Here is an 18554-nt window from a genome sequence, read left to right on the forward strand (position 1 = left end):
GTAAGGCTATGGATGGAAGGGACTAGAGTCGGGGGACCTATGATGTAGTCGATCACGCTAGTGCCACGCCCAGAAGCAGAAGAGAATGTAGGCATGGAAGACTGTGGCCACCTGGACAAGCCGTTATAAATGACCATACTGTGCGAGGTGAGGAGCTCCAGTAACTGACGTCCCTGATCTGTGGGCTGTACTGTGCAGTCTGATGAAGTCCGACAGAGGCTATCATTGTGAGATGGCGGAAGTATGACCGGATCCTCCATGAAGTCATAAGTAAGGGCCTGTCTGTTTGAGGTCCTCGCGTTGAAGTCTCCTAAGAGGATGACTTCTCCGCGATGTGAAAAATCTGCAATGTCCGCTGAGAGATCCTCAAATATGGACTGGCCTGGTCCAGTGGAAGAATAAAACGACTGCGCCGGGGGGAAGTAGCAAACTGCAATAAAGAGATCTCGCTGAGGGGCTCTGCGGTGGATGCGTACCCACAAGAATCGGGCATGTGAATCCGCTCTCTCCACTGTGATGATCCGATCGAGATGCTCTCTGTACAAAATGGCCACTCCTCCAGATCCTCTCACTCCAAATGTTCGAGTGTGCTGTCTGAAGGCAGATCTCCATGTATATCCTGTCACTCTTGGCAAAGGTCTCTCTGGACTCTCGTGTGTCTCTGTGAAAAAGATGATATCTCTCCCAAAGAAAGCCCCCCGTAGATTGCCTGGCTGTGCTGTAAAAGAACCATTGCAGTTCCATACAGCGATGCGTAGACTATCTGACAGGTGGTGTGTCCCATGAGCCCTGTCCCGTCAGGCGGTCGGAGCAGGAGGTGGAGGTGGGGCCATATCTGCTGGTCTGTCATCCCTAGGCACTGTGGGAGCACGCCTCAAGGTGCCTGTGATGAGTCTGCCATCCCTGATCACTGCCCACTTGCCCTGAGCTCGGGCTGCGTCTCTCTAAGGCATGAGCGCCTTGCGCTCCTCAACCTGTATCTGAGTCAGATCCTCGTCCATGGAAATCTGTGGGTGGTCTCTGAGTGTCCCTCTCCTCCTGAGGGCAGCTAGACGTGCCTGGGCATCTCTGAATCTGATAATGAGGGGCTGCTCTCTAGTACGATCTCTCCCGACTCTATATGCTCCTACTATGCCATGATCCTGTACTCCCAATGTCTGAGAGACAAAGGTCACAGCCTGTGTCATCGTGGACTCTGTCTCCGAGGGCAAGATACCACGAATGCGAATGTTGAGGGCCTTTGTGGCCCTCTGCTGTGACTCGGCCAATGTAGCTGATACAGTCGATCTCTGAGGCTGTGATGGCTGACGGCGGACGACATCCACCCACTCTGTGTGAGAGAGAGAGAGAGAGAGGCTGAGCGGTGAGGAGGGGCTTGAGGCAGAGAGGGTGAGCAACGGAGGTGGAGAGGCTGAGCGACGGGAGAGGGAGGCTGTGTGAGTTCAAGAGGGAGAGAGAGCAGCAGAGTGTGAGTTGAAAGCAATAGTTGGAATAGAAGAGTGTGTTACAACTGAAGAGAGGGATAGGTTTTGTCTAAGTGACAAAACCTTATCCTTCACTAACCGTAGTTAGTGAACTAACTGTGGTTAGGGGGAAAAACCTCTAAGTGAGGGAAAAGTGCCCCTAACCTACTTATTACATTGCATTGGTCACTGCTAAATTATAACAATAATTCTAACACCCCCCTACAGTGCCAATGTCATGTACAAGGAAATGATCAATCACCAAAAGGAGATAAGTTCAGGGCACTGCGAAACGCCTCAAACTTTTCACGTGGAAGTGCTTTGGTGAAAATGTCTGCAACATTGTCATGTGTTGACACATAGATCATACTGATCTCTCCTGCATGCAACTTCTCTCTGACGTAGTGATAGTGAACCTCAATGTGCTTCGTGTGAGCATGAAACACAGGATTCTTTGCCACTGCAATAGCACTCTGACTATCAGTGAGAATTGGAGAAGGACCCTCCAATGAAAGATGAAGATCAGCAAATAAACGACGCAGCCAAACACATTCAATTGTCACTGTGAAAGCTGCCCTGTACTCAGCTTCACATGAAGAGGTAGCCACTGTAGATTGTTTCTTACTCAACCAAGAAATACAAGCTTTGCCCAAAAAGAAACAATTGCCACTTGTGGACTGCCTAGTGTCATAGTCTCCAGCCCAATCTGAGTCACTATAGGCATGCATCTGCAAGTTACCCCCTCTGGGAAACATCAAGCCAAAAGACTTGGTATTTTGCAAATAACGGAAGATGCGTTTTACAGCTTGCCAATGCATAGTCTTTGGGCTGTGCATATATCTGCAAACTGAATATCAGGTCGTGTATTGCAGAGATAAATGAGGCATCCAACAGCCTGACTGTAGAGTGTGACATCAATTGATTCACCTGCATCATGCATTGTAAGCTTCAGCCCCGGCTCCATGGGAGTAGCTATGGGCTTACAATCCTGCATGTTGAATCTGTCCAAGAGTTTTTGCACATACTTGGATTGAGACATAACGATGCCACTTTTCTCTTGAGTGAACTGGATCCCCAAATAAAAGTGTAGCAGTCCCAAATCTGACATGTCAAAAGTGGTCTACAATTCAGCTTTAAAATCTGCAATATGATCCTCATTTGACCCTGTGAGCAGTAAGTCATCTACATAAAGAATGATGACTAAAATATCCCCCCCATCCTTCTTGATGTAGAGGGTGCTTTCAGTTGGACTATTGTGCAGCCCCTTGCTGGTCAGAAAGGCATGAATTTTGGCATACCATGCACGTGGGGCTTGTTTCAGCCCATACAAAGCTTTATTCAGCTTGCATACCTGAAGTGCATTTCTTGAAATTTCAAAGCCTGGAGGTTGTTTGACATAAACCTCTTCCAACAAGTCTCCATTAAGGAAGGCTGTTTTAATGTCCAACTGATGAACATTCCATTGAAAATTTGCAGCCATGGCTATACCTGACCGGATGGTTGTCATTCTGGATGTAGGAGCAAAAGTCTCCTCATAGTCTATGCCCTTTTTCTGAGCATATCCTTTTGCAACCAGCCTTGCCTTGTACCGATCAATGGACCCATCTGGCTTTCTTTTGACTTTGAAAACCCACCATGTACCTATGGCATGTTTACCTGGTGGCAAATCGACAACGACAACTTCCCATGTCTGATTTTTTTGAATGGACTGCAATTCATCGTGCATGGCATTCATCCAATGCACATTATCCTGTGCCTCTTCAAATGTCTCAGGCTCCTCCTCATCAAGAAGAGTACCTGCATAAGCTGATTCAACTGAAAGAGCACCCCCCCCATGCCTTACTGCACTCCGAGTTCTGCCAGGTAGTGGAGCATCAATTTTACTCTCCCTGAGAGTTTGTAACAGTCAATTTGGGACTGTTTTTGCTGCATGTATATCTGCAATTTCTTGCTGAACAACCTCTTCCACTGCTTGTGGAGGTGGTAAGACATCCTGTGGCTGAATCGGAGCATGTGGAGGTATCTGAAAATTTTGATTTGCATCAGATATATCAGCAGGGGAACCCAAGGCAATGGGTAGTAATCCCTCAAAGACATCATCGGAAGAAGTAGGCAAATCAAATTCAGCTTGAGTGTGAGCTGAATTTTCTGAAAATATAACATCTCTACTGACAATAATCTTGCGTGTGACTGTACCCAACAAAAATGCATTTGATTGCCTTATCAGACAACTTATGCCGAAACTCAACGGGCACATGAGCGTATGCAAGGCATCCAAAAACATGAAAATGATCCACAGAAGGATTTCTCCCTTGCCAAACTTCATAGGGAGTCTTTGTCTTCAAAGCTTTTGTGGGAGCCCGATTCAAAATATAATTGGCACACATGAGACCTTCAAGCCAAAATTTGTGAGACAATTTTTTGCTTTTTAGCATGCATCTATCCATCTCCATAAGAGTACGATTTTTCCTCTCAGCTTTGCCATTTTGCTGAGGGGTTAGCCTCACTGTAAGCTGATGTGCAATGCCCTTGTCTTTCAAAAAAGCATCAAAATCTGTAGACAAATACTCCCCTCCTCTATCTGTGCGTAATGTCTGTATCTTGAGTCCTGATTCATTTTCAACCATGGCTGCAAAGTGTTTGAAAACCATAAACACTTCTGATTTGCGTTTCAGCCCATAAACCCAAGTGTAGTTGGAGTAGTCATCTATAAAAGTGACAAAGTAAAGATGACCACCCAATGATGGAGTCCTCATGGGACCACAGACATCACTATGAATAAGCTGTAATTTTCGAACAGCTTTTACTGATCCTGAAAACTTTGCAAGCAAAGGGCACTTAATTCTCACACTAGCAGATGTGCATGTCTACGTGGCTTGTTGCATCTGCTTACAAGAAGTCCTAACACTCAAGCCCCAAATGCGGGGGGTCAAGGCCGGATCCGGAGGAAGCATGGGAGAAGGAAGAAGCGCTTGAGCCTGTTGTGCGGCAGGGGGGGTAGGAGAGAGAGAGAGAGAGAGAGAGAGAGAGAGAGAGAGAGAGAAGAAGAAGAAGAAGAATAAGAATATATTATCGTCCTCTGAAGACAAAAAATCGGCCTATGGGACCTGAAACAATACAAAGCCTTACATACATAAAGACTCCTCCCTCAAAGGGGAGGGTAATAAGAGAAACTGCCTTTATGTCTAGGTGAGTTTTTGTGCTTGAAAAGCTTAGATACAAATGTTCCTAAAGCTGAGGGTGACACCTTATGTAGCAAATCAGCCAGTCTGTTATGTCCCTCAAGAAGAGAGCTGAACTTTTTCCTAATGTGTGCATAGTAAGGGCATATCATTACCATGCGTTCTTCTGTTTCTGGCATACCCTGGTCACATAATTGGCATATTCTGCTCTCTCTTGGCATGTCTTTCCATCCTCCTATTTCAATTTGCAGCTGGTGTGATCGGGTGCGAAGTGAAGCCAAAGCCCTCCGCGTCATAGGTGTGCAAATGTACTTCTGCGCGGCTGACTCCTCTGCCGTATAAGTGGGCCAATATTGGGGGTTGATAAATGTGCAGTAGTACTCGAACTTATCTCTATTTTTAGCTGTTTGCCAAATCCTGTGTAGTGCATTCAGCAGGTCACGATGAAAAGCATCTTCATCTACCTCCTCTGGTGAGTAGTTCAAGTACTCCTCTACCTCCCACTTCCTGAACCAATTTCTCAGATCTAGTGCCCATCCAAATGCCAAAATCTTGCTCTTGTTTGTCTTTTGGGGCTTTTGACTTTCTCCCCATGCCCTCTTTGGCAGCCTTTCAGCATCCATGCCTTTGACCTTTGTAATGTATCTGAGTACCTTCTTTAAAGCATGTAACTCTATGGGTAAGCATCCTGTCTCTAGAAGTAGAGAGTAGGGTGTAGTAGCCTTGATGCCAAGGTGTCTCCTAATAAAAGATTTCTGCATTTTTTCCAAATCATTCCATTTCGAGGATGATATTTTCCCACCCCACACCTCTACTCCATAGAGCACTGTTTGTATCACATATGCCCCAAAAATCATGTTTCGTACATGCCATCTTCTTGTATTGCTATTACTGCAGTCATTTTCAAATTGGTAATACTTTCCCCATCCTGCATCAAGTCTCCGTTGCACACAACTGCTCCATTTATTATTGGCTAGAATTTCAATGCTTAGGTATTTGAATGAGTGCACTGTATCAACTGGTTGACCCATGTATGAGATTGAGGGGGGGTTGCTTGGCTGCATAGTTTTGACTGTCATGAGTTTAGTTTTGGTAACATTAACAGCCAGCCCACTTTCTGAACAGAATATGCCTGGGCTGGTAGTATTTCTGATAGACAATCTACTAGTGGACATATAAACATAAGGATATACTTGAACTCTTAAGCATAAGCATAAGCATAAGTGCTTAACTTGTTAAGCACATGCATATATAAACACATAACCATAGGCATATAAGTGCATAAGCATAGGCATATAAGTGCATAAGCATAAGCAAAGGCATATAAGTGCATAAGCATAAGCATAAGCATAAGCATATAAGTGCATACACATAGGCATATAAGTGCATAAGCAGAGGCATATAAGCATATAAGCATAGGTGTATAAGTACATAAGCATACATACACATATAAGCGCATAAGCATAGGCATATAAGGAAAATATTCCAATGTAAGCATAAGCACAAAATAGTCGATATGCTTATAAGAAAAAGCATAGGGACCTGCAAGAGATGAAGCAAGTCCACCAAGTCAGGATCTTTGAAATCCAAGCGAACTTGCAACGGTGTGTGTCATCTACTGTTTCAATGAATCTAAATCTCCACTAAACATTCTTAGTCAAAGCCTCAGGGGTTTCACCTCATAAAATTTTAGTGTACCATGTGCATTCAAAAGGAGGGATATTTTAATTTAACTTTTTGGAAAATTTTAACAAGTTTACAATAACATGAGGCATTTTTTAATTCAACTTTAGAAAAATCACTTAGTTCATAAGTAAAGAGGGGTGTTTTTATTGGGGGAAAAATTTTAGTTGAGGGATTTTTAAAAAACCCCTCAAATGCATGTGATACATATGTTTTCTAAGTAGTGCACCCCTCAAGGTCAGAGCTTTGAAAGGCCCCTAGCAACCATTGTTTCATCATGACTATATTTACATTTATGTTAATGTTGAAGGGTGCAACAAAGAGGATCATCGAGCAAGAAGAATTCCATCTAATTACTTTAGCTGCATTTCTAATTGAGAATCCAAGAGAATAAATTCTAGCTACATCTCTAACCGAGAATCCAAAAGAATACGCCAATGTTAAAAACCATAACATAGTTTCTAAATTCAACAAGTTACAAGGTAGGTCAATTTTCAGTTCTCATTGCCAACATATATATTTTTGTAAGTGTGCATGATAAGGTCGAGAGTACTAGGGTGACTAGGTGATCCACCGTAGAGTGTTTGGGCCTGAAACCCGCTTGTCCCACTGCCCTCTTCTTTTCCTTTTCTGCCCAAATACTCAACTTTGCCTCTACTATTGTACTATATAGCTTGGCTAGAGTGGAACATACCATAATGGTTCTATAGTTTGATAATTGATCGCGGTCACCCCCCTTGTAAATTGGTTTGATCCAGTTCTCTTGCCATTCTATCGGGAAGCCATATACCAATGCTTGGTTTAATGCCATTAGTATGTGCCTTTGCGTGTGCTCGTTGGTCCACTTAATAAGTTCTGCCGTGAGATGTAGAGTGTCTGCCACCTTCCCGTTTGCCATTTTCTTTAGGCCATCTTGTACATCCTCCAATGAGAAAAAGCCTTGAGTGTTGCCAAAGAGAGACATGCTCACCATGGGCCGATCCTTAGGATGGGTGTAGAGCTGTTGAGCATACTCAAACATCTCTTTTTCTGTAAAATCTCCCATGATGTCATTTGGCTTTTGTTTAACTCCTCTCCATGCTCTTCTAGGTTGCTTGACAAAGTCAATTGCATCTGTCCATTCCTTTTTCTCAATATACAAACGCCTCTTTTTGCGTATGAGAGCTTGTAACTGTTTCTCAGCTGCTCTTCTCTCATCTCCCATTGGAATCCCCTTCAGTGCATTCCTAGCTGCCTTGCACTCAGCATCAAACCAGTCATTACAGGGTAGCCCTTTCTTACGCTCTTTACTGTTCTTTTTGTACCCCAAAACTGACTTGGCTGTGGTGAGAATAGCATTCTTCAGTTCTGCCCACCCAAAATTCTGTTTTCCCAGCAGGCATGCCTCTAAACTTTCAGCATACTCCATCTTTTTCGCCTCATTTATTCTATATCCACACTCAGCTGCTGCTCAAAAATTGCTGTGGCCAACAATATATTAAGCTCTACATAGAGTGGTTTGTGATCTGAGTCTGGAGACTTCGGGCCAAGTGAGAAATTGTGGACAAGATTACAAGCTTCCACATGAATCAATGCATAGTCAATTACACTAGCCCCCCCGCTGGCAGGAAAACAAGTAGGTAAATTGGATTTTGGGAAAAGGGCTGTCCCATTTACCACCAACATGTGCATCCCATTCATCAAGTGCTCCAATGCTGTGCCATGTGCGTTCACCACTTTATCCTCCGAGCATCTACACCAACCGGGGTCAATGTCTATCTCCTGGTCCTTTATATATTCTTGCTGTGTGGGATATTGAAATTGTGAGTCTCCTATGCGTGCATTTAAGTCACCAATAAGCATAACATTTCCTTGTTTGCTGAACATGGCAATATCTAAGCATAGGTCTCCAAATGGTTGGGATGGATCAACCTCATGTCTCTGGTAGAAGGGGGATTCTCTATGAGGGATGTAGCATCCTGCAATATACAATGGATGGCTTGCTTTTACCATGATCCATATGAAGCGTTTGGGGATGTCATCTTTGACTATGGAGATCCTGTCATGTAAATGGTCTTTGTATATGCATGCTACCCCTCCTTGCCCTCGTATACCTACTTGCTTTTGCCAAATGGAGTGCACCAAATAACCATCGGTTTTAGGAATCCTGCGTATATCCCTTTCCCAAGTCTCTGCAAGAAAAATAATGTCTGCATCATGCAGCACTTAGTTCAATCCAGCCCCTTTATACCAAGGAAAGCCTCTACAATTCCAAAACATGATCTTCAGCTTCTTCTGGTGGGTCTCATAGGCCTCGTGTTCCTATAAAGCCTGTTCAGCTCCTTGCTCTTTTTTTTTGACTCGAGTCTCATACATACGTCTCCTTTCTTCTTGCTGCCTGGGGGTGCGGTCTTCTGTCACGTAGAAAGGCGTTCCCTTTAGATAAATCCTGCTGCTGTCCAAGATGATTTCCGTCTTGCGTGTGTCAAGCATTGTGCAAACAATTGCCCGATGGCTTGAATTTTCATCCCTCTTTCTTCCTACTCTGTGTGCCCCAAAGACCACAACCTCTTGCATGGCAAAATGCTCAGCAAAAAAGTCCCCGACATCCTTTGCAAGTGAGAGGGGTGTTTCCTTTTCTTTTTCAGGTAGGCCCCGTATGACGGTATTCTATGCTCTTTTTTCTCTCTTTGTACTCATTGGCATCCATCCCTTCTGATTTTTTTCCCTTGTCTAAATGTGCATCTGTCTGTATGTGCCCATTTATCACCTTACTTGCCCATGTCCCTAAGGTGCCTATTTCTTGCTTGCATTCTAATTGAGGCTGCTATGCCATATTTGCTCTCATATTTTCCAAGGTCTGTTCTGTTGAGAGAGAGAGAGAGAGAGACAGAGATGTATTAACGTCTGCGGGAGGCCTCTGACATATGGGACAAAGTGTGCAAAAAAGTAGGCTCATACAAGCCTCAGTGGTGGGCTGGAGCAAAGGGTGCGCTAGGGCCCTTGTTGAGTACTAATCTAATCTATGCTAGCAAAATCATAATCAGTCAAGCACAAGTGAATCAGATAAACCTCGGAGCTGTGACTGAGAAATCGAAGCTCAGCACAGTGATGGCTCTCTGGTGAGCTGTGAAAATATCTCGTATTTGCATCTGTCGAGATGTCTCGCTCTATGGCGGGGGACATGGTCTTCTTGATCTCCGAACTCTTTAGGCTATGTCCAGAGTGACCCGTCGTCTCTGTCGGTCCCCCTGAGGAAAACTGTGATAGGTCAGACCTCAATAGAATGTGCTCTAGGCACTCTCTGTCTCGCGCATGATCTGTGCGTTTCTCTCTCAGTGGCATCGTGTCGGCTCTCTCTGATGATCCAAGCTGCCCTCATATCAGGCAGCTCCTCCTCCTCTACTCCACTATGTCCTGGAGCTGACTCATGTGTATATAAGCTTTGACGCGTCGCTGTGACCGGTCAGCCTCTATGTTGTGTGGTCTAGCCCCCTCCTGCTATTGAGAGAGAGAGGTGAAGGAAGTAGAAGAGCTGACTATAGAGGTGGTAGGAGTCGCATCAAAAGATACATTGCAAATTAGTTTGACTTCTTAATCTTGCAATGACCCCCAAGTACTAATAATCCTAACCCCCACTAACTTGGCCAACTTTTTGCTTTCATTACAACCATCCCGCTCAATATTTGTTTTGTCCTCAAATTTGCAAGCGGTGGTTGGACGGGCCAAAAGGAAAAGTAAGATAGCTCTTTGAACTAGATATTTTGGCACCTCCTAGTTCATGTAGGTGTTGGTCCATCCTAGGAAGCTCAGCATCGAGAAACTCCAAAATCACATAGACCTTGCACGCTCCTCCATATCTTGCTGTCCACTTTTTTCCACTGTGGAAGGATTGATTTCTTTGCCATATATCCCACATGGCAATTCTAACGACATGTCCTTGCATTGCATCTTTGGCTATATTGTCCTGCCCAAATGGGAGAAACTGAAAAACATCTTCATTATACTGCTGTATTTAGGCTCAAACAGTTTAGTAAACTTTTGCGCTTCCTCATGGATACATGATTGGTGGTTGTCTTTTGGGACTGATCTTGTCGGTGTAAATGCAACGCATCACTGTTTCATCGAGGATGAATGGAGACACAAAAGTGGATACCATGAGGTTGTTGTAATCACCTGATGACTCTCCCATATTTCTCCATCAAGCGGGGCCATAGTCTTTAAAGTGTGTGCCATCGTTAATGACCTTGCTCTCATCATTTGTTAGAGAAAAGCTGAAGACCTGTGAGAGGTTCTTCTAGCTCATCAGGCCCCCTGGTCTCACCTTTGAACATGTGGATTGTCAATTTGTCTTTCAAGTCTCTGCTAAATAACCTCCCAACATTGCCTCTACGGTAACATGATGAATATTTCCTATGAATAGCCAAATACCACAGGAAAATAATCCAGCCTTAACATTGGTGGATAGGGACATATAAAGCATAGTGCAGCTCTAGCGGACTATTGTGAAATTGAAAATCTGTGGTGTGAAAGCAAATGACCCATTATGCCATGTGCAGTGCACATGTCCAATAATTATCTCGCATATTGTGCGATTGTAGCCCTAACATGTGTGCCCTCTGGTCTATGGCTAAACTATCGGGCTGCGGTGTCTATCTGTGGGAACAGGATGGCATCCTCATGAGGCTCTAGGATCCCTGTGTCCATTGCCCTCTTCTTGGCATTAAAGCCCTGGTGAAGTTGAACCTTTCCCTGTTGTATACGTGTAGGAAATCTGATATCCACCTCCTTGTTATGGAGGTTCTAGCGTAGTCAAATGTCTCTAGAGGGAAATCGCATGTGACAATATAGACATCTATATTCGTGAGGCTGATCCACTTGTAACGGGTGTGCTCATCTCTGTATATGATGATGAGGTGCAGCTGTAGGTATGAGTGGAATAAAACTACCATTTCTCCCGGTCCTCTGCTCTTCCCTGAATGCAAGTCTCCATGTACTGGAGTGCCATCCATCTCTTGCCATATGTGGACCATACCACAGTCATGAGTGAGGCATCTCAGGCTGTGAGAAGAGTGATTCTTTCAACTGCTCCAAAGAAATCCTACATTAAATGCCAAAGAAATCCTACATTAAATGCCATTTGTGGAACATACCACAGTGATGAGTGAGGCATCTCAGGCTGTGAGAACAGTGATGCTTTCAACTGGTCCAAAGAAATCCCACATTAAATACCAACTACTTGAATGCAAGTCCAATTGCTATTACCTCTGTAAGTAACCTGTGATCCAAGCATTTGTCTAGAGAGGAATTGGTAGGATCTAGGCTAAGAAGAAGCTGTTTGGTAGAGAATTGGGAGTCTTGTTACCTGACACATCTAGAAGGTTCACTGCCTTTAGGTACCACCACATCCATTTAGATCAATCTTATGAACATGGGACTGCTTGGTATCTCTAGAGTGGCCCAAGGTTGACCAGAATTTTTCCTGAGGCATCATAATTTTCTTTTCGGCTTGGGTGGCATGGTTTCACATAAGTGTCCTAGTTGGCTATTTCGAGCATAGCTAGGGTTTCTTTTTTCTTCGTTACTTTGATTTTGTAGTTTCTGACGTTGCTTTGACCTTCATAGTTGAGTTTTGCTTGATGATGGAATGACTTCTGTGCAACCAAGGTGTTTCTTCTACTTTTTTAAACAAAAAAGAACTGAGTAGAAGAATACTTTCTCTGCAAAAAAGTACTGGCTATTTCTCTGGTCGTTCTCTGTAGCTCAGTGCCTACATACCAACCTGTGGTATTCCTAGATATGGCATCAAGGCACAAAACAAGGGCCAATTTTGTTTTCCAATGGATTCAGTTGTCTTTTGTTTTATGCCTTAGAACATCTATTTTTTGAAGGGTACATCTATTCCTTAGAACCAAACTAGGTTGCAGTCAAAATTGCACACGTTTTAATGGGTCTCTTCAATAATTAGAATATGACCTGTGTCAGTGCAGGATTTTCAGATTTGTTAATTGTCTCTTCAGGGAGGGAGTGACAAACACTTCATTCCTGTGCTGAGCAGAACTTATTTTGTATACGTATTACAAGAGGACCTGTGATATGGATAACATAGGAACGAAAACATGATGGTCTTTATGTAGGTAATCTTTTCTTTGTGTATCTTGTTATATAGGCAATGCATGATATATTATGTCTTGTATCATTCCTGGCAGCTGGTTAAACAGAAGGCTCAAAGTCCTAAGTATGACAAGCCAGGGATGTTGAATGAAGAAAACAGATTTTGTGAATCGAGAACATCGCACTTGGGGAATCAAATTCACCAGCAGAATCAGCAGTCCAGCTATCTTAAACCCGAGGCTTTATCCATGGATATCAAACCATTCAATATCGATCAGGAATTGCAGGGCATTGATAGCAGACTCCTATCTCCAAATGTGTCTGATTTGATACACTCCATTCAGTCTGATGGATCAAATATAAATGAAAAAGAGAGCTTTGAGGACCTTGATGGGAGCTGGATTGTTAAGGAATCCGAAGACGATAGTTCAAATTCTTTGCAAGCGGTCTCATCTAGACCTGAGGCGTTTTGGACAGACTTCGAGAACCAGTATGCAGTGGTTGGAGGCTCAGGCTTGCCACCGCAAGTGCTAGTTCATGGTGGCCCAGGACCATCATTTTTGCAGAAGCAATGTCTCAGCATTTTGGACTTCACGCCGGAATGGTCCTATTGTTCTGATGAGGCGAAGGTTGTATTTTGAATTCCCTACAAGTACAAAAGTTGTTTTGCTATGTTTTATTACTGACACTGTTCAACCCTTAATCAGTCACACGTGGTGATTCCCACAAAAGTACAATTTGTCATCCTTTCATTATCCTTTTATTAGAGTGAAATGTCCGATTTATAGCTTGTTTGTGCAAATAATGTTTGTTATTAATAGAAAGCATTTATTAAACTTTTCCAGGTTATTGTTAGCGTTACTTTCCTGGATGCTTCACAGAATTCTATAGATACAGGATGGTGTTGCATTTTTGGAGGGGTTGAAGTTCCAGCAGAGGTTTTACAATCTGGTACCTTACGTTGCAAAGCTCCTGTTCATGAGCCAGGAAGAGTATCTTTTTATGTGACATCTAAAGATAGAGTCTCTTGTAGTGAAATCAGGGAGTTTGAATATCGTAGTAAAGTTTCCAGCTCTGCAGGAGAATCAGCAAAAGACAAACATGCAGTTGACAAAGAACAAGAGATGCTGTTGCAGATCAGATTTGCACGTCTGCTTTCGTCTTCGGAAGATGACTTATTGGCAATTGATGGACAGAAAGATTTTGATCAAGCACACAAAACTAGAAGGCTGATGGACAGAGTAGGCTCTCTCCTGAGAAACAACGATGTTTGGACCCAAATAGAGGAAAGTGTCAAGGAGAAAGGAGGACCCTTTGAGGATGTGAAGGATAAGCTATTGCAGGCACTTTTAAAGTCCCGACTTCAGGGGTGGCTTGTCAGAAAATCACAGGATCCCAAAGGGGCCACAATTCTTGATGACAATGGCCTTGCGGCTTTGCATATGGCAGCTGCACTTGGTTATGAGTGGGCGATCTCTCCTATATTAGCTGCTGGCACTGGGATCAATTTCCGTGATGCACATGGGTGGACCGCCCTACACTGGGGTGCGTATTGTGGCAGGTAGGCTCCTCTCAGGTAGTGTATTGAATAACTGGTGTTCAACTGATCGTTCTATAGAAGGCAGCACTGATAATTTCGGAATTTATCTGCTGACTTTGCTTCTTCTGCAGGGAAGCTGGAGACAACAACATGTACGTAGATTGCAGAATTATATAAACTAATAGTAAATTGAAGTACTAGCTAACCCTAGTGTAGGACTGTACTAGGCCTTCAAGGACATACTAGGGTCTAGATCTAACAAACCTCCCTCCATGGTATGGCTGAAGGACTCTGAAAACATCTCAGAGGTTATGGTATGGTTGCACCTGCTCATCCAAAAGGATATCGCAACCTATGGGAGTAGAGGGATGACAGTCTTCAAGCTTGGGTCGTGGTAGCGCTTTGTTGCAGATATATGCCAAACTGTCTTGCGCGGAACGTAAGACAATTGAATATCTCCTGCTGTCAGTCATTATCTGACATAATAATAATGAATTTCAATGTGCTTCGTGTGTGCATGAAACACTGGATTGTGCTCAATGGCTAAAACACTTAAGATCTGCAAGTAGTTTTCGGAGCTAGATACATTCCACCGGAGCTATAAAATCTGCCTTGTACTCAGCTTCACAGCTAGAGGTAGCTGCAAGTAGTTTTCGGAGCTAGATACATTCCACTGGAGCTATAAAATCTGCCTTGTACTCAGCTTCACAGCTAGAGGTAGCAATTGTAGCCTGCTTTTTGCTGAACCAAGAAATACATGAAGCTCCAAGAAGTTGCCAGTATGTGACACTCTAGAGTTGTAACATCGTGCCCAGTCACTCTGATAAATGCATGCAAAGTAAGTGAAGAATTGTACCCATAAATAAGCCCAAGGCTTGGGTGCCTTTCAAGTATTGGAATACACATTTCACTACTTGCCAATGCCGTGTAGTGGGATTTTGCAAGAATCCGCTCAACTGGGAAACAGCATACTGGAGATCAAGTTTTGTGTGACACAAAAATATCAAGCATCCAACAGCCTGTTGATAGAGGGTGGCATCAAAAGGGTCAGTAGCATCTTCCAATGAGAAACAGAAACCAGGTCCAAAGGTGCAGAAACTGGCTTACAATCGTCAAATTGAAATCTGTATAAGAGCTATCCAATGTATTTGGATTGACTCATCATAATATCCCCCACAACAGGAGCAAACTAAATTCCAAGATAGTTGTGAAGCTGGCCCAAATCTGTCATTTCAAACGACTGCTGCAAAACTGAGTAGAAGGTCCAGTCAAAAGCATATCATCAACATATAGTATTAAAATCAGTAAGTTTGCATCGCGCTTGTGGACATAACGAGTGCTCTCTGTAGGACTGTTTTGAAAACCGAGTCTTAGAAGATGAGCATGTATCTTGGCATACCGAGCCCTGGATGAACCATAGAGGACTGTGCAAACGACAAACCTTACTTTCAGATCCTTTGATCTCAAAACCAGGAGGCTGAGTGATAGGCACCTCCTCATGCGAGTCTCCATGAAGGAAAGCGGTTTTGATATCCAGTTGATGCACTTGACTGCAATAGCAATGACACATCTGACAATAGTAATGCGTGAAGTGGGTGCAAGGCCCCGTTGCAATTTTTGCTTTAGTATCTTGCTGTTGTCTTGCTTCTATCCTCTACCAGATGTTGATCTAGATGAGGCTAGGATGTCCAACAAAAAGCCCAGTTACGATGAGCAATATTTGTTGATTCATTCTGCGCATGTGATGACGAAGCATCGGTAATTGAAAGGCTAGATTGGCACTTATTTTTTTCTAGTCCAATGCGCTTTCTGCATTTCAAAATGTCATGTCCCTTGATTTCTGCAATAGTTGCATCGTTTCTTTTTCTTGTCTGTATTTCTATTTGCATCATAAGTGTTACCGGAATTATTCTTCACTTTCCCACATGACTTTGCTATCTTTCCATCACCTTTATTATGGGCAGCAAACCATTTCGATTTTCACGGATATGCTCTTCCTACAACACAAAAGTGACAAGCTGATCAAAGGTATAGTGGTTGAGATTGTCCATTGCCACCAACCTCAAAGTGGTTGCAAACCCTTGATAGGAGTTAGGAAGTCCGCTAAGTGTAGTGGATACAATGTGACGATGTGACACAACTTCATCAATGTTGGCTAACTCTTTCTTGACTTTGGTCGAATATGCATCCATGCTTTCTCACTTATCCATTTTCAAGGCGTCCAACTACGTTCTCAAGTATGCAACTTGCGGATCTGATATATAGAGGCGAATTTATCCCAAGCATCCTTTGTTGTTTTGTAGACCTTGTTAGAATATGAAGCCAACTTGAGTCAATTCTAGTCTAGTGTGTCCTATGGATGCCATGTGTCATATTGGGAGTTATCCCATATGCATAGGTGTTCATATGTGTGTGTGTGCTCTTATATAAGAGCTGTACTTGTCTATTTTTTTTTTTCGAAAAAACAGTGCTAATTATATTACTTCGAGAAAACAAGAATACATGGGGTCAGTTTTGCAGCTGACGGGGCTGCATTCACAAATCGGACGCAGCCCTAAGAGGAATCAAAAAGCTCTCTCTCACGGAGGGATCAGGCGGGTGTGAATAAAATGCCAGAGAGGCGGTGAGTAGCGCCACTGAAGGCCTTGAGATGTATGCTTGAAGAAGAGGCCCTGCGTATCCCAATCTCGGAGGAAACGTCTCCGCTTCTCCCGGCCGGCCTGGGAGTCCCCCTGGATCTGGTCCCACTGACCTCTGAGCGTGTGGATAATCTCGCTCCACATGTCGGCCATGACCTGGGCAGTCGAGGGGGAGGTACCTTCGAGGATCTGCGCGCAGCGCGAGGTCCAAATGTGCCATCCAACGATGCTGCTAATAATCTCCCAGACTGGCTGCCTCACCTGAGATCCTGTGTCCACCTCTGCCAAGTGCTGCGGGATGCCCTCAAGCGGCCCCCAAGTCCCCTGGGTGATGAGGAACATAGGGTCCTGCGGGCCTGCCTCGAACATCTGGTGATAGCCAGGTATGGTGCTGCACCAGCAGAACGCGCCCCAAGTGATCAAACCTAACTCCGGTGCTGCACGAGTAAGGATCCCGAAGGCTCTCCTCCACACGTCCTGGGCGCGAGTGCAGCTCCATAGGCAGTGCTTTGGTGACTCCTCGTCCTCATGACAAAACTGACAGAGTCCTTCCTGACCAAACTGCCGCAACCAGCTCCCCACTGGAAGTCCCTTGTGGGCGAGTAGCCAAAGGAAGTAGGAAATCCTCCGCGGCCGCCAACTTTCCCACAAGGCCTTCCAGAAGGCCTGCAGAAATAGCCTGGAATTACCCTGAGCATACCAACTGGGCTGCTGGGTGGGCGGTCTGCTCTGCATTCTCCCGAGAACGCTCCTGCCGAGTTTCGTACTGTAAGCGAAGAAAGGGGTCGGCCCCTGCTCTGCCACAACCTTTGGCCATCTCCACTCTCCTGGGTCCCAGTCAAGCTCTGAAAGGGCCCGCCCCTCCCAAAGCCAGAGACGCCACAACTGCAGTTGATCCTGCTCTACTCTAGGATCGACCTGCCAAACCTTCCCCACGAGGCCTACGACACGAACCCTCTGCCACGAGAGAAGGGGGTCGATGAGCGCACCCTCTCTCCTGAGTCGGCCGTCACCCAAAATGGCGAAGAAGGAGACAGAGGTGTCGTCTAGCCGACCTGCGACAACTAGTGGGATGCCACGGGGGGTGAACTGTCCAAGCCAACGGGCATCACCAGGCATGAGGGTCTGAATCTCCGGTGGTACCATCCATCCAGCAGGAATCGCTCCATCTATCTCTGTACGCCTCGCCTGAGCTCCACGGACGCCCCCAGCTGCGGCTGCTAGTGCAGCTGTCTCCAAGTGTCTGTAAGTGTCCCTCCAAACTCGAAGGGACCGAGCGGGCCCCCGCATCCAGCCATCCCACGAGATATGCGACCTCTCCCCCAGCTGAAGGCCCGAGACATCTCTGACCTGACCGTTCCAGATGAGCGGCTGGCGGTTGATCTCCTCCTTACTGATAAGAGGCGACTGGATGAGGCTGAGACGACGTCGCCTCCAAATCGTGAGCAGGCTACGAATGAGCGGGGAGCGGGGGCGGGTAAGTGGTGCAGAGGTGAAGATCCACCTGAGGGACGGTAGCCACTCTCCTCCTCTGCGCGGGGTGCAAGAACTGATCCCCTGCTGAAGTAGCAACATCCACATTTGCCCCCTCGGGGTCAAACCGCAGATAACTAACTTGCCCAGCAGGGCCTGACTCTGGAGCTCTGGATCAATGACTCCCAAGCCACCCTCCGCCTGCGGAAGAATGACTGTCTGCCAGGCTACCCTTGCTCTGGTATCTCTGAGACCATCCCCTCCGGACCATAGGAAATTTCGAACCATCCTCTTGAGCTATGCCACGCAAGACCGCGAGAAGCACCAACAAGAGGCCACATACCAGGCCGTGGCCAGGAGAACCTGATTGACCACAAGGGCACGACCTGCAAGAGAGAGCTTAGCAGTGCTCCAAAAAGCCAGCTTCCGTCGTATGGAATCTAGCACTGGGAGAAACTGCTGAGCTGGCGTGATGTCCAGG

General features: G+C 45.1%; 1 protein-coding gene across 2 annotated transcripts in view; it reads left to right on the forward strand.

Annotated features, from left to right (window-relative positions):
- Positions 1-18554, forward strand: part of LOC147902762 (calmodulin-binding transcription activator 3-like) — a 158371-nt gene that overhangs the window by 88458 nt on the left and 51359 nt on the right. The window contains exons 8-10 of one of the 2 annotated variants that reach the window (XM_087373764.1): positions 12517-13050; positions 13267-13372; positions 13502-13982. In XM_087373764.1, the coding sequence (XP_087229890.1) occupies positions 12517-13050; positions 13267-13372; positions 13502-13982 (1121 nt within the window). Of the gene's footprint in view, positions 1-12516; positions 13051-13266; positions 13983-18554 lie in introns of both variants that reach the window. The other variant, XM_087373763.1, reaches the window with a different exon arrangement.

Source organism: Dipteris shenzhenensis, chromosome 4, assembly GCF_047967505.1.
Source record: "Dipteris shenzhenensis isolate YYH24624 ecotype China chromosome 4, Dip_SZ_1.0, whole genome shotgun sequence".
Classification (NCBI taxonomy): domain Eukaryota; kingdom Viridiplantae; phylum Streptophyta; class Polypodiopsida; order Gleicheniales; family Dipteridaceae; genus Dipteris; species Dipteris shenzhenensis.